The sequence below is a fragment of the Chiloscyllium plagiosum genome, chromosome 17, assembly GCF_004010195.1.
Source record: "Chiloscyllium plagiosum isolate BGI_BamShark_2017 chromosome 17, ASM401019v2, whole genome shotgun sequence".
Taxonomy (NCBI): domain Eukaryota; kingdom Metazoa; phylum Chordata; class Chondrichthyes; order Orectolobiformes; family Hemiscylliidae; genus Chiloscyllium; species Chiloscyllium plagiosum.
This window is the reverse complement of record NC_057726.1, coordinates 28,568,444-28,595,435: the sequence shown is the minus strand read 5'-3', so window position 1 is coordinate 28,595,435 and position 26,992 is coordinate 28,568,444. Positions and strand designations below refer to the sequence as shown.

Below are 26,992 nucleotides of genomic sequence, written 5' to 3'. Positions count from 1 at the left end.
CCTCCTCCCTACCTTTCATCTTAGCCTGCTTGGCACACCCTCCTCATTCCTGAAGAAGAGCTTATGCCCGAAATGTCGATTCTCCTGCTCCTTGGATGCTGCCTGACCTGCTGCGCTTTTCCAGCAACACATTTTTCAGCTCTGATCTCCAGCATCTGCAATCCTCACTTTTTCCACACAATCTCAGGCTTAGATGCTGAAAAAAATGTGGAGTCAAAGTCAGTGATAGCGATATTGTGGTAGTGGTCAGGTAATGGCATTATTGCTAGACTATTAATCCAGAAACTCAGGTAATGTCCCAGAGACCCGGCTTCAAATCCTGCCACAGCAGATGGTGAATCAATTTTTCAAAATCTGTAATTAGAATCTAACGACCGTGAAACCATGATGATTGTCAGAGAAACCCATCTGGCTCACTAATGTCCTTCAGAAAAGGAAATCTATCATCCTCACCTGGTCTACATGTTACACCAGACCCACAACAACGTGGTTGACTCTCAACTGCCTTCTGAAATGACCTAGCAAGCCACACAGTTGTATTAATTGTTACAAAGTCTCAACAAAGAAATGAAACTGGACAAACCACCTGCCATTGACCTCAGCACCAGAAAAGACAATGACAGAAACAGCCCATTGAGCCTCAGAACTCTCCTTACTAACACATGGGGGCTAGTGCCAATATTTAAAGAACTGGGCTTATGCCTGAAACATCAACTCTCCTGCTTCTCAGATGCTGCCTGACCTACTGTGCTTTTCCAGCACCACACTTTGAAACCAAAAGAGAAAATGCTGGAAATCTCAGCAGGTCTGGCAGTATCTGTAAGGAGAGAAAAGAGCTGACATTTCGAGTCTAACTGACCCTTTGTCAAAGCTTTAAAAAAAAAAGAGAGAAATAGGGAGGTATTTATACGAGGCTGAGAGAAGGTGAGTCATGGCTCCAGAAGCAAAAGGTAGCAGTAAAGAGGTGATAATGACAGTGCACAGAGAGATTATAGGGAGCTCAGGAGCTGTGAATGACCAAGGCTGAAGCCAATGCTGTGTGACAAATATGTGAGGGATGGGGTGGATGGGTGGAGCAGAGGCAAAATGGAAAATAGACAATAGGTGCAGGAGTAGGCCACTCTGCCCTTCAAGCCTGCACCACCATTCAATATGATCATGGCCGATCATCCTTAATCAGTATCCTGTTCCTGCCTTATCTCCATAACCCTTGATTCCACACTCCTTGAGCGCTCTATCCAACTCTTTCTTAAATGAATCCAGAGACTGGGCCTCCACTGCCCTCTGGGGCAGAGCATTCCACACAGCCACCACTCTCTGGGTGAACAAGTTTCTCCTCATCTCTGTCCTAAATGCTCTACCCCGTATTTTTAAGCTGTGTCCTCAGGTTCGGTACTCACCCATCAGCGGAAACATGTTTCCTGCCTCCAGAATGTCCAACCCTTTAATAATCTTATATGTCTCAATCAGATCCCCTCTCAAGTCTTCTAAACTCAAGGGTATACAAGCCCAGTCGCTCCAATCTATCAGCGTAAGGTAGTCCCGCCATTCCAGGAATTGACCTCGTGAACCAGAATGTCTTTCCTCAAATTTGGAGACCAGAACAGCACACAATACTCCAGGTGTGGTCTCACCAGGGCCCTGTACAGCTGCAGAAGGACCTCTTTGCTTCTATACTCAATCCCTCTTGTTATGAAGGCCAGCATGCTATTAGCCTTCTTCACTACCTGATGTACCTGACATTTATCCACATTAATCTGCATCTGCCATGCATCTGACCACTCACCTAACTTGTCCAGGTCACCCTGTAATCTCCTAACATCCTCCTCACATTTCACCCTGCCACCCAGCTTAGTATCATCAGCAAATTTGCTAATGTTATTACTAATACCAAAAACAGGGGAGAAGGGTAGCAAAGGGGGAAGAGGAGAGGAAAAAGGTGATGGGAGAGTGGGGAGTGAGAGAAAGAGAGACAATCAAGAAATAAGAGGTACAGAACAGTGAAAATAAATATTAAAAAAGATAAATAAAATGAATGAAATAAAATTACAGAGCAGAATGAAGATAGAGGGGTCGAGATGGGATAATCATCTGAAGTTGTTGAATTCAATGTCACACTTTTTGACTCTGCCTCTACAACATCTGCAGTCTTCACCTTCTCCTTGTCTCACAGACTAGCCAAGCCACAGCCTGACATGTTCATACTTATGGAACCATACCTTACAGATAATGTCCCAGACACTACCATCACCATCCCCAGATATGTCCTGTCCCACTTGCAGGACAGACTCAGCAGGGGTGGTGGAACAGTGGTATACAGTCGGCAGGAAGTTGCCCTGGGAGTCCTCAACACATGGAGTCTCATGGCTTCAGGTTAAACATGGGCAAGGAAAACTGCTGACTTTGGTGTATTCCCTCAACTGATGAATCAGTAACTTATCTATGTTGTGCAACACTTGGATGAAGCACTGAGGGTGGGAAAATGCAAAATATACTCTGGGTGGGGGATTTCAATGTCCACCACCAAGAGTGGCTCGGCAGCAGCACTACAGATCGAGCTGGTCAGATCCTAAAGGACATAGCTGCTCGACTTGGTGTGTGGCAGGTACTGAGGAAACCAACAAGAGGGAAAATCTTACTTGACTTCATCTATACCAATCTGCCAGCTGCAGATACATCTGCTCATGACAGTACCAGTAAGAGTGACCACCACACAGTCTGTGGAGACAAAGTCCCACCTTCACATTTAGAATACTCTCCATCATCTTGTGTGACACTATTACTGTGCTAAATAGGACAGCTCTTTGAACAGACCTAGCAAGTTAAGACTGGACATCCATGAGGCACTGTGAGCTCTCAACAGCAACAGAATGGTACTTCAACACAGTCTGCAATCTCATGCCCTGGCATATCCCGCACTCAACCATAATCATCAAGTCAGAGGATCAACCCTGGTTCAGTGGAGAGTGCAGGAGTACATTCCAAGCATACCTAAAAATGAGGTGTCAAACCAGTGCAACTTTCAAACAGGTCTATTTGCATGCAAAAAAGCATAAGCAGAAAGTGATAGACAGAGCCAGGAGATCTCCCAATGAATCAGATCTAAGCTCTGAAGTCCTGCCACATCCAGTCATGAATGATAGTGGACAATTAAACAACTCATTGGAGGAGACAGCTGTACATATATCCCCATCCTCAACAATGGAAGAGCCCAACACATCAGTGCAAAAGATAAAGCTGAAACATTCACAGCAATCTTCAGCCAGAAGTGCCCAGTGGAGGATCCATCTCAGCCTTTTCCAGTGGTTCCCATGTCACAGATGCCAGAGATCAGCCAATTCAATTCACTTCACATGGTATCACAAAATGGTTGGTGGTACAGGAAACTGCAAAGGCAATGGGGCCCTGACAAAATTCTGGCAATAGTATTGATGATACCAGCCAGCCATGAGTGAATTCGAAAATCAAAAGCTTTTTGAACAATATAAAATATATTCTGATTCTAAATCAACAGTTTAATCTCTAGCCCAAGAAATGTATCAAGATTGCAATGGAGAAATTAATGGAAAAATCCCTAAGAGGTGATATTCTACATCCCAGAGAGTGGTGAACAAGGTAGCCATAGAGATACTTGATACATTGACCATTATCTCCCAAAATTCTACACATTTTGGAATAACTCCTGCAGACTGGAAAGTAGCAAATGTCATGCCCCTATTTAAAAAGGGAGCAAAAGGGAAAAAAAAGACTGGGAACTAAGACCTGATGGCTTTACATCTGCAGTCGGCAAAATGCTAGAATCCGTTATAAAGGATTGATTGAATAGAAACACAGATGATAATGATCTGGTTGGACATAGTCATCATTGATTTGTGAATGGGACATTCTATTTGATGAACATACAGTATTGGAGGTTTTAAAAATATTCATAAAATTGATAAAGAAGTTGAAGGAACGTACATTTAGATTTTCAGGAGGCTTTTGATAAAGTCTCCCATAGACGGCTGGTTAGAAAATTAATGCACATAGGACAGGAGGTAATGTATTGGCATTGATTAATGATTTGATAACAGACAGAAAACAGAGTAGGAATCTGTTGTGCATCTTGTAAACACCAACATGACTTTCAGCCAGATCTGGACTACTCAAAACAGGCCATTGCTGTAGAGTACATTAAAGTGGTCCAATGAACACCATTGAGATCCAAATAAATTGTTCATCTCATTCTTTCATACCATATATTTAGTAACTCCAGTATGATTTCAAGAGCAAGATAGACTAAGAATGCAATATTCACTGCTTTGTACTATCTGCTGTCTTTTGAAATTGGGAGGGAGTGGCTGTCCAAGCTGTGGACTTCTTTACATTATTAACAATGATATTCCATAATGGTTTGCGGGTGTTCTATTTGGACAGTGGAAGTTACACTTGTGTCTGAAGGTCAAAAGTTTAGAAATCCCCATTGTAGCCTCTTAAGCAACTATTGAATTTTTTTTCCTGAAAGCCAGAGGATTGAGTTGAAGAAAGAGTGGTAGTTTTTTACTCTCACGATATAATACTTGCCTTTACATAACCTTTTATCATACAAACATCAGAAATTGCTGTGCACAATTAATTTCTTTTGAAGTGTAATGACTTTGAACATTCAGCAGATTTATTGTCACAAAACAAAGTTTGAAAACAATGAGTTCCAAGGATGTTTGTGTTTTATAGTTTTCTCAGAAAAGAAATAAATTTGAAAAGAAAACCCTTACATGATGGGATGCCATTGCAACTCAATTGTAAAAGAGAAAGATGCTAACCCGTATGTCACAGTTTGTGAGAATTTAAGATGAGATTATGATCCTTTGTGCAAACCAGAAAGCAATATTAAATTGCTGGAAAGTTCTGTTGACATAGAAGTGTCTGCCAATTGTTTTCCAAAGGAACACAATTGCCAATACTTGAGTCATAAAGTCATAGAGGTGTACAGCACAGAAACAGACCCTTCGGTCCAACTCATCCATGCCAACAAGATATCCTAAATTAATCTAGTCCCATTTGCCAGCACTTGGCCCATATCCCTCTAAACTCTTCCTATTCATATACCCATCCAGATGCCTTTTAAATGTTGTAAATGTGCCAGCCTCCACCACTTCCTCTGGTAGCTCATTCCATATACACGCTACCCTCTGGTGAAAAAGTTGCTCCTTAGGTCCCTTTTAAATCATTCCCCACTCACCCTAAACCTATGCCCTCTAGTTCTGGGCTCGTGGAATATGTTTAGATGTTTAATTATGTGGGATTCTGACTAAATGATATCTGATCACTAAACTTTCACAAATGTTACTGTTGTTTGTGGGTCATTTCTTTGTACACATTGGCTGTTGCCAACAATACATTATGGCTACTATTTGTAGACTTGTGGGACATTCTGAGATCATGAAAGGTGCTATACAAATGAATGTTCATTTTTATTTTGTCTTTCACCACTTCCTTTGTTAAAAGTTGATGCTTCACCTATTTGTCCTGATGTTTTTGGTTATTTCTGTCTGTGGTTGAAATTGGGAAAATGGATAGATGATTATAGAATAATGCAGGAAGGAATTGCCCCTTCACCCCACAATGTCTGTGCCGACCATGGTGCCACTCTAAACTAATCCCATCTGCCTGTACATAGTCCAGATCCCTTTATTCTCTGCCTCTGCATGTGTCTGTATAAATGCCTCTTAAACATTGCTATCATAGCTGCTTCTACCACCTTCTCTGACAGTACATTCCAGGCATCTACCACACTTGGTGTAAAAATAAAACTTGCCTCGCACATCTCCTTTAAACTTCTCTCCTCTCACAGAATGGGTAAGGTACTAAAGAAGCCATATGGTTGGGGCATTGAATATTAAATTTGGCAAATCATGTTGCCAATGTGTACAAAGAAATGACCCACAAACAACAGTAACATGTATGAAAGTTTAGTGATCAGATATCATTTAGTCAGAATCCCACATAATTAAACATCTAAACATATTCCACGAGCCCAGAACTAGAGGGCATAGGTTTAGGGTGAGTGGGGAATGATTTAAAAGGGACCTAAGGAGCAACTTTTTCACCAGAGGGTAGAGTGTATATGGAATGAGCTACCAGAGGAAGTGGTGGAGGCTGGCACATTTACTATCCACCGTATCCACATTTCTCAATTTGATATCACTATCAGGTTGCCCCTTTAGCCTCTGATGCACTAGTGAACAATTCAGGGTTGTCCAACTTCTCCTTATAGCTAATACTCTCCAGTCCAGGCAATATTTTGACAATCCTCTTTTGCACCCTCTTGAAAGCCTCCACATCCTACCAGAACTGGACACAATACTCCAAATGTGGCCCAACTAAAGTTTTAGACAGCTGCAACATGATTTGCCAAATTTAATATTCAATGCCCCAACCATATGGATTCTTTAGTACCTTACCCATTTGTGTTGCGATGAACTTGCACCCCAAAATCCCTCTGTATAATCAGTGCTCCTAAGGATTCTGCCATTTCCTGTATACTTTACTCTTGCATTTGATCTTCCAAACTGCATCACCTCACATTTGTCGAGATTGAATTCCGTATGCCAATTCTCCATCCAACTTTCCAACTGATCTATATCCTGCTGTACTGTTTGACAACATTCCTCATTAACCACAACTCCTCTAATTTTTGTGTCATCTGTAAACTTACTAATCAGACCACTAACATTTTTATTCAAACCATTTATGTATATTACAAACTTCAGAAATTCCAGCACTGACCCTTGCAGAATACCACTGGTCACAGTCCTTCAGTCAGAAAAATACCATCCACAACTGTAAATAATCTAATCTAATTTAATCTAAACTCTCCTCTGTCTTCTATGACCAAGCCAATTTTTTTATTCAACATACTAACACACCATGGATTTCATATAACTTAATCTTCTGGACCAGCTTATTATGAGGGGAATTATCAAATACTTTACTAAAGTCCATGTAGACAACATCCTTTGGCTTACCTAATTAATCAATTTTGTCTCTTGCTCAAAAAATTCAATCAAATTTGAGAGGCAAAACCTCCCCCACACGACCACGCTCACTTTCCTTAATAAGTCCATTCTTTTCGAAATGCAAGTAAATTCCATCCCTCAGGATCTTCTCCAGTAATGTTTCTCCCATTGATAGAAGGCTAACTGGCCAAAATTCCTGGATATCCATATTGCCCTTCTTAAACTAAGGAACAACATTGGCTATTCACCATCATTTGGAACTGTGTCTGTGGCTAAATTAGATACAAAGATCTCTGTCAAGGTGCCAGCAACCTCCTGCCTAGCCTTCTTTGGCATCCTGTTATCAATCCCATCAGCCCTGGGGATTTACCTACCTTAAAATTTATCAAGACATCAAACATCCCTCCCCTTTCTTAATATTGACATGCTATCGAATATCAGTATAATCCTCCCTAATCTTACCATCATCCATATTCTTTTCCTTGGTGAATACTAATATGAAGTACTCATCAAGGATCTAACCCACTTCCTCTGGTCCCACGTATAAATTCTCTTTATCCTTTTAGTGGACCTACCCTTTCCCCAGCTACCCTCTTGCTTCTAATATACATATAAAATGTCTTGGGATTGTCCTTAATTGATCATGCCAATGAAATTACATGCCCCCTTTAGCCAACCTAATTCTTTCTTTTACCTTCATATTCCTTAGGGGACCTAGCCTAGTCTGATTTCAATTTCTCAAATCTTACACTTGCCTCCTTTTTATTTTTGGCTAATATTTCAATATCTTGTCATTCACGGTTCCTGAATCTTGTCATCCATATCTTTCATCCTCCAGGAACATGCTGATCCTGAACTCTGATCAACTGGCCTTTAAAAGATTCCCAGATGTCAGATGTGGATTTACCCTCAAATAGCCTCTCTTTATCTAATTTCTCCAGTTCCTCCCTAATATTGTTGCAAATAGTTTTCCCCCAGTTTAGCACTTTCACCTGAGGATCAGTCTTCATCTATAACTGTCATAACTTACAGAATTATGATCACTGTTCCCAAAATGGTCCCCCACTGAAACTCAATTATCTGGCCAGGCTCATTCCCCAGTACGAGGTCTTGTAAGGCCCTTTCCCTAGTTGGGCTTTCTACATATTATCCCACAAAACCCTCCTGAATGCACCTAACAAATTTTACCTCATCTAAGCCCCTGGCACTGTGGAGGTCCCAGTCAATATTGGGGAAATTAAAATCATCCACTACAACAAACCCACTTTTACAGCTTTCCATGATCTGCTGACATGTCTGTTCCTTTGTCTCTTCCTGGCTATTGGGAGGCCTATAGTATAACCCCATCATAGTGATTGCACTTCTCTTACTCCCGAGTTCTATCCATATCGCCCTACTGAATGAGCCCTCCAAGGTGTCCTCTCCTAGCATATCTGTGACATTCTCCTTAATCAGTAATGTAATTTCTCCACCCCTTTTATATCCTTCTCTATCACACCTGACACATCTAAACCCTGAAATGTTGAGCTGCCAGTCTTGCCCTTCTCTCAACTAGGTTACTGTAATGGCTACAACATCATCGTTCCATGTACAAATCCATTCTCTAAGCTCATCTGCATTACCTGTTAAACTCACTGCATTAAAATAAATACACTTCAGACCGCAGGTCCTGCCATGTTTATTACCCTGGCCCTGCCTGTTCTTTCTATTAGACTTAACGTCTACCTTCTCCTTGATCACTCCACATGCTGACTTATTGATTTGATTCCCATTCCCCTGTCACACTAGTTTAAATGCTTTAGAAGATTTTGTTAAGGACAGATGCCCATGCTCTTCACACAGTCCCTACCATACAATCTATGCTTCCAATATATCATTGAAGTGGCTCACCTGAATTCAGGATAAAGATATGAAATGGTTTGTATTTGTTTTATGTGCCATTTTATGGAGTTCCTTACTCACTAGAAGCCACATGCCCATCTTTATATCCTTTTTAAATAACCTAACATGCCACAGTAAGATTATTCTGTAGATAATTCCAATACAATATACATATATTTTTACTTGTATATGTATTTACTTGTAAGATTTGGTTCTCATTATCCAAGATTACAGTAAAAACTTATCTTGTTTAGCTCTAAATGGCTAATACTTTGGTGCTTATGAGCCTAAGGAATATTACTAGGTAAAAACAATGACTGCAGATGCTGGAAACTAGAGTCTAGATTAGAGTGGTGCTGGAAAAGCACAGCAGTTCAGGCAGCATCCGAGGAGCAGTAAAATCGATGTTTTGGGCAAAAGCCCTTCATCAGGAATACAGGCAGAGAGCCTGAAGGGTGGAGAGATAAGTGAGAGGAGGGATATTACTGTTTGGTCTGAATAGTAAATGGTGCAAGTTAATGATGATAAAAGTGTGGGATTTTCATGTGCCACTGTCTCCTTTCCCAGCGTTAATCTGAGTTAAGTGAATCATAATAAATTAAAATCCTAAATCATTTGAAAATGCATCAGCCCACAAAAGACTGATTGATCTTGCCAATGGCTCTGGCACATGATGCTTTGGAAGGATTTGGCAGTGTAAATAAAGACTATCCTCATCTTTTATTTATAAATGCAAGACTTGTAAAAAAAGCAACAATGACAACAATGCCTGTGATGTAATCCATCTCCAAGTAATAAGCAAAGTGTGTTGACAATTCAATCTCCACTAGGTGAGCACAGAAACTCCAACTAGTCATGCCACATCGCTTCCCAGTGTCCACGAATACACGTCAAAGTCATTATCATATGTTAGGATGGCTTCTTAAATGGAGTGAAGGAGGCTTCTGGCTGGCAATGTGACATCAGAGCAAAATGGAAAATGCCTCTTCAGTGTTTGAATCTAATATTTAAATTAGAGAGTCCCAAATTAAATTGTGATGGGATTTGGCACTAACCAATATCATGGCATCCATTCAAAATCGGATTGTTTAAACATGTTTTGACTGCATTCTGAGTGACAAAGGAAATATTGTTTCATAAGTTCAACAGCTGACTGGAGAGTAATGGATAAGAACTCATATGGAAAAGTAGAATCAACAACAATCAGATGATGTGTTTTCAGGTTCTTGGCTGGGAATACTTAAATGGTTTTGAATTAAAAGACCAAAGGTCAACAAATTGATTTGGAGCCAATTCTTAAGTGAATCTTTTTTAGTTCTTCACGTTTTATCCACATTTCATCATGTTCTAACTAGCTAATTGTGTCTTTTCTCTTGGTATTCCTGAGTTTTGCACTAATTAATTTCTCTAATTTATTCTCCTTCAAATTATTGTTACAATTTTATCCTGATCCCAATTTGCAAAAAAATCTCTTCTCTACTAAACTTTCACTATGTCAAGTGCAAACAATATGATGAATAAAGATAATGGTTTAAATATTACAAATAATAACATAAACCAACCATGACTTTATAACAACAAATTTTCATTAACAGCAAATAAAAGCATAATGTCAAAAAGTTGTTTAAAATTGTTCACAACGGTCATGTCATTTGAAAAGTTGAAACTGTTCGGTTTTTAAAAAATAAATACAGATAAGCATGACCAAAAAAGAACAGAGTATTTAAAATGAGTGGTATTGTTTTGTAAAGCATACATAAAACAAATCTCCAGTAAAGGAAGTCATTGATAAACCAACTAAAACATCCAATAACTGCAGGTAAGTGGGAATACCATCACATCCAGGTTTCCTCTGAAAGACACATACAATTGCCAGTTCCAAGATTGTCTTGGAGGCTTCCAAATGTGAAAAGTAATCTCCTGTGTATGGTTGAGTTACCCAGGAGAAAAATCATAGCTTTTTTTTCCTTTATATACTTTTGTTTATTAGTGATAAAATTCTTGATGAGGAAAAAAGTTTATTTGATTGGGAAAGGTTATTTGAAGTTAAAATGTTTCTATAAATACATCTAACCAGAGCTGACAATTCTAGCCAAACACCATCTCAAAGTAGTCTGTAGTACTTCATTATCACTGGGTCAAAATCTTATAACTCTGAACTTAACAGAACTATGCAACCATAGCATCCCTACAGTGTGGAAACCGGCTATTCATTTCTTCAAGTCCACACTAACCCATCGACACTGGCGCAGGGAGAACATGCAAACACCACACAGACAGTCACCCGAGGGTGGAATCAAACCTGAGTCCCTGGTGCTGTGAGGCAGCAGTGCTAACCAATGAGCCATCCTGTTGCCAACAGATTGCAGTAATTTAAGACGACAGCTCATCATCACCTTATCAAGGAGAACTATGAATTATAATCAGCCTTGCCAGCAACACCTTATCTTAAATAAGACTTTTTTTAATTACACTCAACATTAAGGAAAATATCACGTTACAAAAAACAAACATTTCCTAATATTAATGTAACATTTCCATAGATATCAAAGCAAATTGTTTGACATTTCTTTCAGAACTGAGCCTTCATGAAGACTCTCAGTTGATCGTTTAAACCTTACACATTGTGTGTACTGTCTGCAAATGATACATTGTAGGTTCTCTCAGTGGCCATGCCCATGGTGGAGGGAAAGTGTTAAAAAAGAAATATGTGCAGCACTTACAGAAAGAGTACACAATGACCAGACCTCTAACCAGTCAGCATTATTAATGGAAAGCTTACAAGTCCTTAAATGAACCCTAAGGAGCCCAATTTGAAAGCGCTACTATGTTGTTAATAGGTCAAGCGTACAGAAAATATAGATGAAAACCTCCCAGTCATAAGAATGTTTATATCCACAGGAGAGGACAGGTTACACATTTCTCATCTGAAAGACAGCATCTCAGCCTCGATTTTGTGCTTGAGACAGTGTAATGTGACTAAACTTATGATTCATGACTCCAAAAGCAAGAGTGTTGCTAATGAGGCATGCTAAAGTGTTGTTTATGTTGGTTAGCACATTAAAGGGTAACTGACATCATGAAATAAGCTCCACCTATCAGGATATAACAAACTGCTCTTGGTAGGAGTTAATCAGCATTCTAACTGGCACAGAACAACATGGTGGTTCAGTGGCTAGCACTGCTGCCTCACAACACTAGGGACTCGGATTGGATTTCACCCTCGAGTGACTTTGCATGGGTTTCCTCTGGGTGCTCTGGTTTTCTCCCATAGTCCAAAGATGTGCAGATTAAGTGAATTGGTCATGCTAAATTGCCCTAGTGTCCAGGGAGGTGCAGGATAGGTCGATTAGCCATGCGAAATGCAGGGGTAGAGTAGAGGATCTGGGTCTGCTTCAGAGGGTTAATGCGGACTTGATGGGCCAAATGGCCTGCTTTCACACTACCAAGATTCTATGATTGATGAACCAGAGTTGTCATGTCCAGTGTAGTCCTGTCTGTACCAGAATATTTCATTAACAGTAGTGTGTACTGACTGTAAGTTGAGCTTGATGTATCGCAAGATATCATGAATCTAAGAAATAATGTAACAGGATAATAAGTACAACGTAATATACCTTCTATGTCTTCTCAAGATTGAACCCAATTTCTGTCAAAGACTTTGTGTGGGCATCCTTCCCCACTTGATATTAGTGGCTTAAATAAACACCAAAAAGGAGGATTGGTGTCAGAGAATTTATGTGAAGCATCTCCAACTGTTTGGCAACACTATATCACTGATGGTGACAGCGGTGAGCACCTTTCCCACTGTAATATGTTGGCAATTTGGGCACCAGACATTATAATAAAAAAGTATAATTAATGAAAGAACAATTGCATATTCACAGATCTCATTAAATATTAAATTTTCCAAGTGTTGGTGTATCCATTGTACTGGATAAAAAATTAAAATGGTACTTCAAAAATATAATGTTAAAATGGAACTGTTGACCAAGTCAGCATTGCTACACAATGTTCTGGTATAAATAGGATTATTGTGTGGGATAGTAAGTGAAAGTGCCAGATGCTGATGAAAAAAAAGTGTCTTTTGCAGATCATAATTTCCATTAAGTTCTTTACCAAAGTAGTTACGCATGATTTATGATTAGATAGGACTAATTTGTTAGCTTTTCTTTTCTCTGCCAATTTCTCTCCTTCCCAAGGCAAAGAACCTTGGACGATCATTCCTGGGTGACAGGCAACTACAGTTTTTTTTTCTCCCCACGTCCGAGGAATAACATTAAATTGCACTAAATTATTTGATCACCAACAACATCTCAATTGACTACACATGTTCGCAATAGGAATCACCAAGAGTGGTCAGGAACTGCATTTCTGTTCCCTAACTAATTCCAAACCCACCCTCAGTTATCCCAAGTGCTCAGGAATGAGCAGAGATTTAGAAATATATCCATTTTCCTCCCACGATGTACAGTTCACTTCTTCACTGGATACTTATAAATCACAGCTTTTGAAGCTGTCAGATTGTTTTAAAAAATATGATGATTAATGTGGAGGTTAGAAATGAATTTGAGTTTATCTTGCTCTGGGTTGCATAATAATTCAAACTTTTGTTGCCAATATTGTTACGTTTTCATAGCACATCATTAAAAAAACTCAAGGTTTTAGTCAATGAGCAGAATTGGTGCTTAGGAGCAGATGAAATAGGAGGAGAAATAGGCCATTTCATCCCTCAAGTGGCTGCACTGTTCAATGAGGTCATTGATGGTCTCCATCTCAATTCCAATTTCCCACACTATCCCCAAATCCCTTAATAACTTTAATGTGTAGAAATCTACTTGATCAGAAAATTTTGATATCACTTTGTGCTCAACAGCATTCCAAACTGTTCATTCAGTCATCGGTTAATATTTAATCATGATCTATTAAAATCAATGACCCTGAAATGAAGTCACACATTGATTGTCACTATTTGTTTGCATTTCAGGTGTCCAGCAACCAACTCAGGGAAAGAAAAGCATTAAAACACAATAAGGCATGCCTTAGCGTAGAGGATATCTCCTGATCAATTCTAAACAGAGATCACAGAGTCGCTGAGATATTTCCAAGTCTCAGCTACAGTGGTATGAAATGTAAGGCTATTTAGCATTGACAAATTATTACAGTGACATTACCATTAGTTGTATCAATATACTTATTTTATTATAAAACATTATAGTCTTCCCATTCTGTCCCCTTTCCCTCTCACTTATGATCTCCTCCTTTCCTGTTACCCCCACCTTTCATTCCTTTCTCTTTCCTCTCTCACGTCCTTCTCAATCCACCCCCAAACTCAGGAGGGTACTTTGAGACCTTGTTCCCGTCTGATCGGAGGCCTCCATTCAGCAGTAAGCGAGTGGATTTGGGATGTCTGCAGGGTAGGTGGGCAAAGAGCAATGTGTGTGTGTGTGTGTCTGTGTGTGTGTGGTGTAGTGGGATTTTAGGGTAAGCAGGTCATAGGCTAGGGGTGTTTGTCATTCTGCGAGGATGAGTTTAATCCCAAATGAGGGGAAAAGGATGATTGTTGTCCCAGGATGGGAGAGAGGATTACATTCCTGAGATTGGGGTAGGGATGGTTGCGGTGCAGAGGGAAGTGGAGGGATTACAGACCCATGCCAGTGCGTTTCCAGCAGTCCTGATCAGGCTGGCTTGACAAGTGAGTACTCCCAGCTCGCCACAGGAGAAAGACAATTGGAAGGTATTGTGAGACTGTATTTCAAGACAGAACCTAGTGGAACAGACTATCTTAAAAAAAAAAATGCTTATTTACAATCCATTTTCTCATCTTGCCCCCTTTAGGTGCAAATCCTTAGCTGGGATGTCAGATTTGCTTGGGCAGGAACACTGCCTGGATGTTGGACACTCTGGGCTATAGTGAGTCCTGCCTACACATTCCCTCCCCACTCCCAAGTTCCTCCTCATTGCAAGTGGTGATCTGCAGATAATAGGGGCTTTGTGGGTCGCATTACCCTGCGGTTCCAAGATCTCAGTAGTTAGGTACTCAAGAGCACCAGTCTAGGAGACAAGGACTGTTGAAAACGGTACTCCTGGATTTTGAGCCAGTGACAATGATATTGTTCCAAGTCAGGCTGATGTGTAGGACAGTGGGAGAGGACCTTTCAGGTGGTAGTGTTTCCATGTATCTAGACGATCTCAGTCACAGATTTGGAGGGTGCTGGCAAAGAAGCTTGGTAAGATAGTGAGTTGCTAGCTTTCATGTTTCACTATATACCTCAATATTTAATTTGACTGCATTTATTTCTCCCAATGTTGGCACAATTATGTTGTCTTTAAACCATCCCCTACCACTCACCACCAGTGAAATGTCCCCAGATTTGATCGCTCTGGCAGAGTCAGCACAGCAGCCTTGGAAGGCTGAAATGGGAGGGACAATGGATGTTCTTGGGAGAAAATGGCCATATGACTTTTTTAAACTTTTGTTTGCAGCATAGCATTTAAGAATCAATATTTGATACCTCTGCCTGCTTCAATAAATCCCACAAATTGTAATGGCTTTTAAACGCCATGATGTTAACCAAGCACTTAGTTTGTGATCAAGACTCATTCTAAATTATACGGTTAGATTTCAACATGATGCATTCACCATTTTGAATTCACCATTTTGAACAGTGAATCAACATCAAAATGTTCTGGCAGAATATCAATATCAATCCTTGCAATCACCTTTAAGTCACAGTCTGCAAACTAAGAATGACCTGTTTAATCCTGGGGTCTGTTTTCTGTTCATTAACCAGTTCTCAATCCATGCCAGTATATATCTCAATCTTGGGTACTCTAGTTTCGCTTAGTAACCTCCTCCATTTCAAAAAACCTTGTGAAAATCTGAATATAATACATCCACTGGTTTGGCTTCATCTTTTCTCCTAGTTGCATCATCAAAAAAAAATCTGAGCAATTTGCCAAACATGATTTCACTTGATAAATTCATGCTGACTCTGCCCAATTCTCCAAATCCAATTGTCTAAGCGTCCAGTTATCACACCATTTAGAATAGATTTTAGCAATTCCTCTGTTGCTGATGTCTGGCCAACAGCTCTGTATTTCTCTCTCATGCACTCACTCTCCACCCCCTCCCCCACCACCAACACCTGCAACGGGGTTTCATTTGACCTTATACTAAACAGCATTACCCAGAAAGTCAGAAGTAAATATCATGTGCATGAAAATTAAAGACAGGTAACAAAGTTACTTCTTAACTCATTTCAAGCCTTTGAAGGACATTTTGAGTTCCTTAAAACAATATTGACTGTAGTTGAATGGCTGGCGTTCTTGCCACATACTGCTTCAACATGATTCAGACTTCCTCATTCTCCCCCTGCCTTTGCTGTCCCTTCTCTCAAGATCTCCCACCCACATCTCATTCTTGTCCATGTCTGCCTCACTAATTCTATCTTTTGTTTTGAAGGGGTGGGGCCTCACTAATTCTAAATAGTTTTGGCAATCAACATGCATTAGATTAACCATTAAAAAGATGTGCATGTTAATCACAAGAGTTTATGCTAAGAAACAGAAATATCCTATTTTGTTAACTACTGACTACACTTCTGTAATGATTCATTATTTAAAAATAATCTCAATTTATAAATAGTAATTACTTAGCAGAAATCGAAAGAAATGGGAGAGGAAGGAATAGCAGGTGACCATCTGGCAGACTTTTCCTATTGTTTAGGAAGCAAGAGCACTTCAAAAGGACATTATTGGTCTGAGCATCCATTTAATTAAAATGGGTAACACAGAGTACCACAGAAAAATCTAGCCACCAAGATTAAAGAAGAACACTCTGTCTTTCCAAGGAGCTTTGTGGGCAACACAAACACCTGGTGTCATAAAGCAGAGGATGTCCAACTTGACTGGGAGAATTCACTTCCTCTTCAGTTTGGACATTAATGGGGAGGGCATAACCAACTCCAGGGTTCCCATGTTACAGAAGGGAGTGTAAAAATCACCTGGCTGTATGCATCTGGCCCCTGTGACTCAACTATGATGGCCTTCATAGTGAAACATCTGCCAACAATTGCTGTCTTCACTCATATGAAGAACGATTTTTCAGGCATAACATTGGACAGCAACGATACAGACCGTTACATTTTGTTTATTGTTGGAATTAGGAACTTACTGTACATTTAAGTATTCTAGGGAGATCCAAGATGGTAGCGATCTAGTAGATCTGCTCTGCTGAGCTCTGCACCAGAACCCAGACAAAGTGGTGCATTCAACCTCCCTTTCTTACCATTGTGGTAAAAATTGGTAGTTTTTGATCCCCAGAATTGCCGTATGTCAGTTTAAGTGAGTAAGGAAAATGACTAAGGGAAAAGGATCATGAGGATCACAACCAGCAGGGCAATCCCCTGCAACAACGGACATGCCTGCGGCTGCAGCATCAGCCTCCGTGAACGCCCCAGGGGACTTAACTGCGGAGCAGAGCCTGGTCTCGAAGTTTGTGAAACTCTGAGAGAAGATTGATTCAGTGATGGAGGAGACCCAGACCAGTCTGGAACTGATCTCAGTTATGCTGCAGAAGCATGACCAGGAGATCCACTGTTTTGGGCAGCACATCTTGGAGGTGGAGCAATAGACCGCAGCCTCCAAAACCGCGGCATACTCCTCAGCAGGTCAGATCCAGGCCATGGAACGGCAGGCACAGGCCTTAGTAGAGCAGGTTCATGACCTCGAAAATCAAGGCCGTTCAAAGAACATCCGTCTGACCGGGCTACCGGAACAGGAGGAGGAAGGCAGCCAGCTTGAAGAACATCCGCCTGACCGGGCTACCGGAACAGGAGGAGGAAGGCAGCCAGCTTGTTGGCTTCATGGAACAATGGCTCCCGCAGTTTTTGATGCTGGAAGTTGAAGTAGACCGGATGCAGGTCGAGTGGGCCCAGTGTGTCACAGTGCACAAGCCTGAGTCAGACCAGCAACCCCGCCTGGTCCTAGTGCGGACACAGCATTACAGAGACAAGCAAGTGGTGCTGGAAGCTTCGAGAGCACTGGAGAAGAATCTGATATACAAAGGATCATGAATTATGCTTTTCTAAGACATCTCTGCAGCCGTGATCCGCAAGAGGAAGGCCTTTGGTGAGGTAAAAAGGAGGCTGAGGAACTTGAATACTCTGTAAAATATTCAGCAATATTCCATAAGGCATTTGATAAGGTTCCCCATGGTAGGCTCATTCAGAAGGTCAGGAGGAATGGGATACAGGGAGATTTAGCTGTCTGGATACAGAATTGGCTGTTCGACAGGAGACAGCGAGTGATAGTGGAAGGAAAATATTCTGCCTGGAGGACAGTGGTGAGTGGTGTTCCACAGGGCTCTGTTCTTGGCCCTCTACTCTTTGTAATTTTTATTCATGACTTGGATGAGGAGATTGAAGGATGGGTTAGCAAGTTTGCAGACGACACAAAGGTTGGAGGTGTTGTTGACGGTATAGAGGACTGTTGTAGGCTGCAGCGTGACATTGACAGGATGCAGAGATGGGCTGAGAGGTGGCAGATGGAGTTCAACCTGGATAAATGTGAAGTGATGCATTTTGGAAGGTCGAACTTGAAAGTTGAATACAGGATTAAAGACAGGATTCTTGGCAGTGTGGAGGAACAGTGGGATCTTGGTGTGCAGGGACATAGATCCCTTAAAATTGCCACCCAGGTGGACAGGGTTGCTAAGAAAACATATGGTGTTTTGGCTTTCATTAACAGGGGGATTGAGTTTAAGAGCCGTGAGATCTTGTTGCAGCTCTATATAACTTTGGTTAGACCGCACTTGGAATACTGTGTCCAGTTCTGGTCGCCCTATTATAGGAAAGATGAGGATGCTTTGGAGAGGGTTCAGTGGAGGTTTACCAGGATGCTGCCTGGAATGGAGGGCTTATCTTACAAAGAGAGGTTGACTGAGCTCGGACTTTTCTCAGTGGAAAAAGGAAGGAAGAGAGGGGACCTAATTGGAGGTGTACAAGATAATGAGAGGCAAAGATAGAGTTGATAGCCAGAAACTTTTTCTCAGGACAGAAATTGTTAACATGAGGGGTCATAGTTTTAAGCTGTTTGGCGGACAATATAGAGGGGATGTCAGAGGCGGGTTCTTTACACAGAGAGTTGAGAGAGCATGGAATGCGTTGCCAGCAGCAGTTGTGGAAGCGAGGTCATTGGAGATATTTAAGAGACTGCTGGACATGCATATGGTCACAGAAATTTGAGGGTTCGTACATTAGGTTTACCTCACATGAGGATCAATGGTCAGGACAACATTGTGGGCTGAAGGGCTTGTTCTGTGCTGTATTGTTCTGTTTTAATATTACGTTTCAGTCACGTAGGATCCACGTTTAATTTTGTCTCACCGGAAAAGGCAAAGGACTTTCTGGAGACTTTAAAATAGACTGGCTGGCTCAAAAAATATGGACAATATTGTTCACTTTGTTTGCCTGGTTTTGGGTTTTTTTAATATGTGGGGGTTCCTTTTTTTCCCTCTCTCTCTCTCTTCTCCCTTCTTCCTCCCCTCCCATTATCCTTTGTTTTTCTATCATATCCTTTTTATTTCTTTCTCTCTTAGTACGGGATGGGGGTGTGGTGGTTGGGTTGGGGGAGGTGAGGGGGTGTTATGACTCTATGATTCCCTAAGGTCAAAGTATGGATAGGAAGGGTCGAATGCCCACTTCTAATTTTCTTGTTGTAAGACACACATAACTTTTTTAAAACTTTATTTTGCCTTGGTTTAGGGCGCAGCTTCAGCCAGAAGGAGCCATAGAGGGGTTAGTGGGAAGTATGAGTGCCCCCTGTGAACAAGGGAGAAGGTCTCCTTTCACTTGTGTTATATGTTAGTTCATTGTAGAAGTAGTTGTAAGAAGTTTTAATTTGGTAGTTGTATTTTCAAGTTTATACAAATTGTTTACTGTTTTCACTCACTGCACTATGAGTAGTGTTCTTCCTCCTGGGGGGGGAATAACGGACTGTTTCGGATGGCTATGGCTAATTGTTCATTAAATGGTGGACTTGGAATGTTAAGGGGAGTCATTCACTGATTAAGAGGATAAAGATACTTTCCTTGTGGGTATATCCCTGCAATCCAGGCAGCTGGTGGACCTGAACAGGGAGCTGGGGTTGATGGATGTATGGAGATGTCTTCACCCCGAAGGTAGGGATTTCACCTTTCTCTCAAACCCACGTAAGTGTTATACGAGGACTAATGTGTTTTTTGCCCCATTGGCCTTTTTGAATTCGGTGCTGCCTTGCAGAATCAGGAACATAGCCATTTCTGATCATGTGGCAATGTACATGGAGGTTAAGGCCAGTGGTGGTAGGACAGGTTCGCGGCATTGGTGCATGGATCCTTTCCTCCTGAAGGATAGCAAGTTTATGGAGTATTTTTCACGGAAATTTAAAATTTTTTGGTACATTAATTTGGGTACAGCCAGTAATCCGTCGGTGCTCTGAGAGACTGCCAAGGCTTACGCACGGGGTTTGATTATTTCTTACTTGGTGACCCGGAAGCGGCAGAGGACTGAGCAGCAGCATTTGCTCGAGGCCTGGCTGAACGTAGTTGAGAGAGCATACTTTGACAGATCATCTGTAACCAAGTTGCAGTGGATTACAGCCCTTAGGGCTACTCTGAATGCGGTGCTCACTCAGATAGCAAAGAAGGAAATTTCCTTTGCACAACAGAGGTTATTCAAGTATGATGATAAACCGGGTAGATATCTAGCATCCATTAGAGAGTGTGCTGGTACTCTCACTTACAATTCCAAAAAATATTAACGCAGCATTCAGGAAGTTTTACTCTGAGCTGTACCAGTCAGAGAGCTCTGAGGACAGATTGGTGAAGATGGACTCCTTTTTTTAAGGCCTTTTACCTCCCAGGTGTAACTTCAGAGCAGGCTTCTCTTTTGAATGCCCCACTGACAATTTAAGAGATACAGGAGGTGGTGAGGCAGCTCCAGAGGGGTAAAGCGCCAGGCCCAGATGGATTTCAGAGTGAGTTTTATAAGGAGCTTATAAACATGCTGGCTGGGCCCATGTTGGATATGTACAATTATTCATACAGTCAGGACTGCCTCCCACTCTCTCTGAAAGAAGCAAATATTTATCTTATTCTTAAGAGAGGGGAAGCACCACAGGATTGTACATCGTACAGGCCCATATCGGTATTAAATGTGGAATTTTAAATTTTGTCGAAAATGCTAGTGTTGAGATTGGAGAAAGTTTTGTCCTTCATCGTAAAGGAGGACCAGACAGGTTTTATTCGGGGCCACAAGTCTTATCGATAATATTAGAAGGGTCCAGGTATTCCAGCAAGGGTTGATTCCGGGCTTGGTAGTCTCCCTGGATGCAGAGAAAGCATTTGACCAAGTGGAGTGGCCGTACCTCTCTTATGTCCTGGAATGGTTTGGTCTTGGAGGGGTTTTTGCCAGGTGAGTGATTCTAAAGCAGCGGTTCACTAATGGTAGAAGGTCTGACAATTTTAGTATCGGTAGAGGCAGCCGACTAGGGTGCCCCCTTTCACCGTTACGATTTACATTGGTGATTGAGCCATTGGCAGAGGCCATCCAGAGGGACCCAAGTATAACTGTCCCAGAGGTAGAATCACGAGGGCATTAGATCACCTTTATGCAGATGATGGTCTTCTCTTTCTAAATGACCCAATAATATCTATATTCTGTTTAATACAAGTGATTAATCTACTTAGTCTTTGGGGTATAAAATTGGAGGCTTCCTGTATTTCAGCATTTTTAATCATCACGGCCTTCAATCAATTGTATAAAGCTAACTTTGTGCAGTTGCTACAGAAGATAAGACAGGACATTCAGCACTGAGATATCCTGGTTGAGTAGAATAGCTCTGTTCAAAATGAATGTTCTCCCTCGTTTATTATATCCCACGTGAATGCTCCCTTTGTTGCTGCCTAGGCAAGCACTATGGAGGCTTTACAGTTCTTTCAACTGAGGTGGCCTCTTATTAAGCTTGCTAATTTGCAGCTTCCGCAGGGGATGGGAAGTGTGGATTTCCCAGACTTTAAGAAATATCAATTAAGTTCTCTATTATCCTATGTGACTGATTGGGCTTGCCAGGTCAATCTGACTGGACATCGAGGCCTCCCAGGCAAAACGCCCCCCAATTAATTTGTTGTTTATGGACATGATGAGGACTGTTATGGACAATTTTCCTTAACACGGTTAAAGAATGGAGAATGATGCAATAAGGTGAGGGCAATTTATAATAAACTTCCCCTTTTACTCCCATTGTAGGAACATTAGAGTTCCAGCCAGGATTGATGCATTCTGGCTTTAGGCTCTGGGAGTCTAAAGGAGTTTCCTGTTTGGGAGATTTATTTGATGGAGAGGTCATGATGTCTTTGGAGCAGCTAAGCTAGAAATATGAACTATCTAGGAGGGACCTCTTTCGTTACTTTCAGATTAGGGACTTTATACAGAAAAAGACTACATTTTTAGTCCCAAAAGTCAGATACGGAGAGGAAAGTACTTCAGTCCAAGGGTACTCTCTCGGTCAACACTCTCTATCATTTATTAGCAGGTAGTGTCTCGAAGGACATTGAGTGGCTGTGCAGAATCTGAACTCAAGAATTGGTGGTGGAGATCTCATCAGAGGCATGGGAAAGTATCTGGGAGAATGTAAGGAAGATTTAGATTTGCAATAGGACGCAGGCTATGCAACTGAAGATACTCCACAGGGCTCATTTGGCACCAGAGCGGCTTGCGAAATTTAAGACAAGAGTGTCCCCAGTATGCCCCAAATATAAAACAGATATTGGTGCTCTTACTCATTGCTTGTGGTCACGCCACAAGCTTCTTAGGTATTGGGACACTATAGTGAGTGTTTTGGAAGGGGTCTTGGGAACAGAGGTCAAGGTAGATCCAGTGTCCCTCTTCTTGGGTTTGCCAAATCTCCCCTCTTTGGATGTGCATGGGACGAAACTGTTAATATTCTTTCATTTTGTGCGAAGAGGAACATTCTGATGAGCTGGGTGTTGGAGAATTCCCTGGGACTCTCGGGGTGGTGCAGATTAGTTATGGAGCACATGCCCCTGGACTTCCTCACGAGTATGGCGCACTAGAAAATGGAACTTTTTTATAGGACATGGCGGCCCTTTTTGAACTATATAGATGCAGACTTGTCGGCTATATTGGTCAGGGCCTTTGTGTAGCTGTGAGGGTTGTGTCTAGTGGGCCGGGGAACCCTGGAAGGAAGAACTCTGAACAAATATGAGTTTGCCTACTGCTGGTCCCAGTGGTGGGGAGCTTTGGTGAGATTCTGCTGAGTGTTGTAACTTAACTTAATTTGCCTTGATTCAATTCGGTTTAGTTTCTTTTCTTTGTGTTGGTTATTTATTGAATTGTATTTGCATAGGTTATTTTCCTCTTTATTCTTTTCTTTCTTCTCAATTGTTTGTGGAGTAGAGTAGTAGTTTATTTACTGTTATTGTTGTTATATTATAAGACTATTATACTATTTTGAGGTCACTTTATAATTTTGTAAAATATTCAAAATCTTTTTCTCAATAAAAATATTAACAAAAAAAAATATTCTGGGAAGCAACATTCAACACTGAGCCAAACAACTAGGTGTTACATGTAACTCAATAATGCCCAAAGCAACATAGAGAGTTGAATTCAACAAATAACTTTCATCTTTCTAACCCTAAAGTATGATTTTTCCAATATTTGAGACTCAGAATACAATCAGAATGTATATAAGACTGGGCTTCATCATTACGAAAGATTGAGTTATTTTAAAGACTTATTGCAGGTCAAAGTTTTGATTTTTTTTCACATTTTCAAATTCAATTGTGGGTATCACCAGCAGCAGAACAGCATCAGAAAGTCTCCAAATACTTTGAAAACACATGGCTGGTTCACCACAGCAAGATTATTTCTTTCAGAATCTCATGGAAAAGCAAATACATCAGTAAATCACAGTCCACTACCAATAGAGAAAAATTAATATTCGTTCATACTTACAGTTATTTCCCAACAAACCTTCATCTGCCAAAACATACAGAGTAATCTGAAAACCCCCATGTGCGCAGAGGAAGAGAATGCTGGTTCCTAGCAATGCTTTAATTAAACGACCCGTGTGACCTGGTGAAAGAAAAGGCAGTTACAACCTGAAATTGGAAAACATTTAATTGATATTGTGAAATAGTTTCCAAATAATCAACAATGTGATCAGACTTTTAATCAATTAAACCAGGTTCAACAAATTCATGCCTTGAATGAATGTATCTCCATTTATAAATGTTTCTGCATGGTCTTTAAGGTTCCAAATGCAAGGTTATTTCCTGATGGAAGCTTGGGTAAATAGCCCAGGGCCTAAGCAGTACCTGTTCCCTAGAAAATCTCACTGAGCCAGATGAACCTATTCATGCTTCACTCACAATGTACAATCATTCCCTAGAGTACATTACCAGGTGCAACTCTTAGTGCTGGAAAAGAAAAACCATGGTGAGAGAGAAAATTTAATTTTCCAACAGGAACTCCTTTTGTTGAGTTGATTTCCCACACAGGAAAAGCAGCAGAAGGTCACAGTATTTTTTTCTCTGACTATCAATTCACATTTGAGTGCCAACCACTTCCACCTGGAATGGGCCTGGAAGGCACACAGCAGATGCCAGGTGGTAAGGATTGGCGATTGGTAGAGAATGGGCTTTAGCAGAGCCTGCTGGAGAGAATACGGGGCAGAAAATCACTAACATCCTTCATGGGTCCCATCTGAGAGGGAATTAGAAAGGTTAAAGGTTGCAAATAAGACATACTGGGCTGATTCAACTCGTGTACCTCAAAGTGGAGCTTCAGTAAGGCCAGTGTGTTCATTTCCAACAATTACTGGTTTTTCCATCTGGGATAGAAAGATTCCATATATTAGCCCCCACAAAAGAAAGTTTTGATCTTGTTTCTCTGTCTTAGGAAAAGGTGAACTGTTTCCAGTTAGCAGAAAAACCATAGTGGTTTCACCACGGATTAATATTGGATTGAGGCATTATCGACATAATAGGTCTCCAATTCACGTAAATGGATGACGCTGGCACTTATTCTGGCTTTTAAAGCTGCAAGTTTCAAATCACAACAATCGTTTAGATTTAAAATGATAAATGGCTACTTACTTTTATCTACCTAGTAGGGGAATTAAAATTTAACCTCAGTATTTATAGTCTGGAGCTGTTCCAATAGGATACCAGACTAGCACATAAACAGCTGTTTATTTTCAAACTTTTACACACCCAGCCCAAATTGGACTTTCAGACATTCCATTTCCTCAGGTCTGTAGCCCCACACTTATGTCTGCCCACCTTCCTGTTGTTTGTAGGATGCAGGCTTCACTCTGTAGCCACTAAACAGTCTGAGTGTATTCGGATAGCCCTGTGACTTGGGTAAATGGTACAAGTTGCATTCACAAAGTATAGATTAATTAAGGACAACGGTACAGGCATGTTGGAAATGTACAACAGTGCACTTCTGGATTCTCAGCTTTACTACACTCAGCCTTGGGCACCAATCAGTCTTCTTCTGCACCTCAATGTATCCTCAATTTTCAACTGAGCCTATGCTCTCCACTGCACACGCTGATCTCACTTTTTACATTTTCTCTTCCTCCAATTTTTGACTCGAGATAACTCAAGATCTTCTCTGGCATAGCTGAATGGTCTCTCCTTTGCTCTTTCTTCTGTCAACTGAAGCATTCAACAGTTCATCCGATGTGACTTGACTCTCCATTTCAGTCTATTCTCTTCTGTTCCCCCAAACCTCTCCCTCTATGTAAATTCTGCTATCCATATTCACTGCTGCATATTTACCTCAGCTTGGTTTCTCTATTTCCATAGGTTCAATAACAAACAGGAGTGTCTCAAAACAAGTTCTAGACTCTTTCACCCCTTATACACTCCTTCCTCTATCACTGCCTACTCCTGAAAATAAATTTGCCCCAGATTGCTTCCAACTCAGTTTTCAAATGTTCAAGCTCCCCAAGCTCTCAATCCTACATTCCTGCTTTCTGTCTGTTCAATTGTGCAAGTCTCCTTTGAATTCTGCTGTCACACCAACAAAATCTTCATCTCCTCTTATCCAGGTCTCTCTGCTCGCTATGGTTCCCATCTTTGATTTCCTCAATTTCAAAGAGTTAATAAGAAAACCACACTATTCACAAAAAAAAGAGAAGAAAAAACAGGTACGGTATAAGTACGCCCACCCAGCCTGTCAATTGAATACCATCAACTGCATAGCCTTTTTCACGGAGGTTCACTCCAAGAATAAGTACAACGTACATGGAGATTACAGCAGAGAAGTTGGATGTGAATATTGACAAGCTGTCTTGAGTAGACATGGCATTGGCAACTGTAATGGCAATGTCAACTTCTGCTGGAATTCTGAACTCAGCAGAAAACTTCAAGATCAAAAAATAACCTGGAAATCTAATAGAGGGGTGGAAGTGAAGTTTGATAAATGCATTTGTTGCAGCTTCCCAGAACTAATTCAGGCAAAGGTAGAAATCTAAACTAAGAACAAAAACTTGTGATGTTTACACATCTCTAAAAATAAATTGAAATTTGAGCAACACGGCCTTAAATATTGTAAACAGTTCTAAATCTCATTGCCTTCAAAACCTGCAAGCACTTATCTGAAAATGGATACAACCAGAGAAACAACAGCATTCACTAATTTATTTTGTTTCTGTAATTTTCCATAAGAAAGTACCTTGCAAAGCATATTTCCTGGAACTCTCTGCCAGAATCCTCTGAGTTGCACTAAATTCAGAAAAATAGCTGCGGGTGTTTATTACTGAATATTACATCAAATGAGCAATAATCCTTGATGTGCTTTTTAAACATTTTTTCATGCTATGTAGGCATCACTGGAAAGGCCTGCATTTGCTCCCATCCATAAATGCCCTTGTTAAGTAATTCTGGATTAGTGGTTCTGGAAGAGCACAGCAGTTCAGGCAACATCCAAGGAGCTTCGAAATCGATGTTTCGGGCAAAAGCCCTTCATCAGGAATAAAGGCAACGAGCCTGGAGCGTGGAGAGATAAGCGAGAGGAGGGTGGGGGTGGGGAGAAAGT

At 40.9% G+C, this 26,992-nt stretch overlaps 1 protein-coding gene across 1 annotated transcript in view; it reads right to left on the bottom strand.

Moving 5' to 3' along the window:
• The window catches only part of piezo1 (piezo-type mechanosensitive ion channel component 1), a 263,867-nt gene that overhangs the window by 173,435 nt on the left and 63,440 nt on the right, over positions 1-26,992 (bottom strand). The window contains exon 4 of the mRNA XM_043707516.1: positions 23,900-24,019. Within this exon, the coding sequence (XP_043563451.1) occupies positions 23,900-24,019 (120 nt within the window). The remainder of the gene's footprint in view (positions 1-23,899; positions 24,020-26,992) is intronic.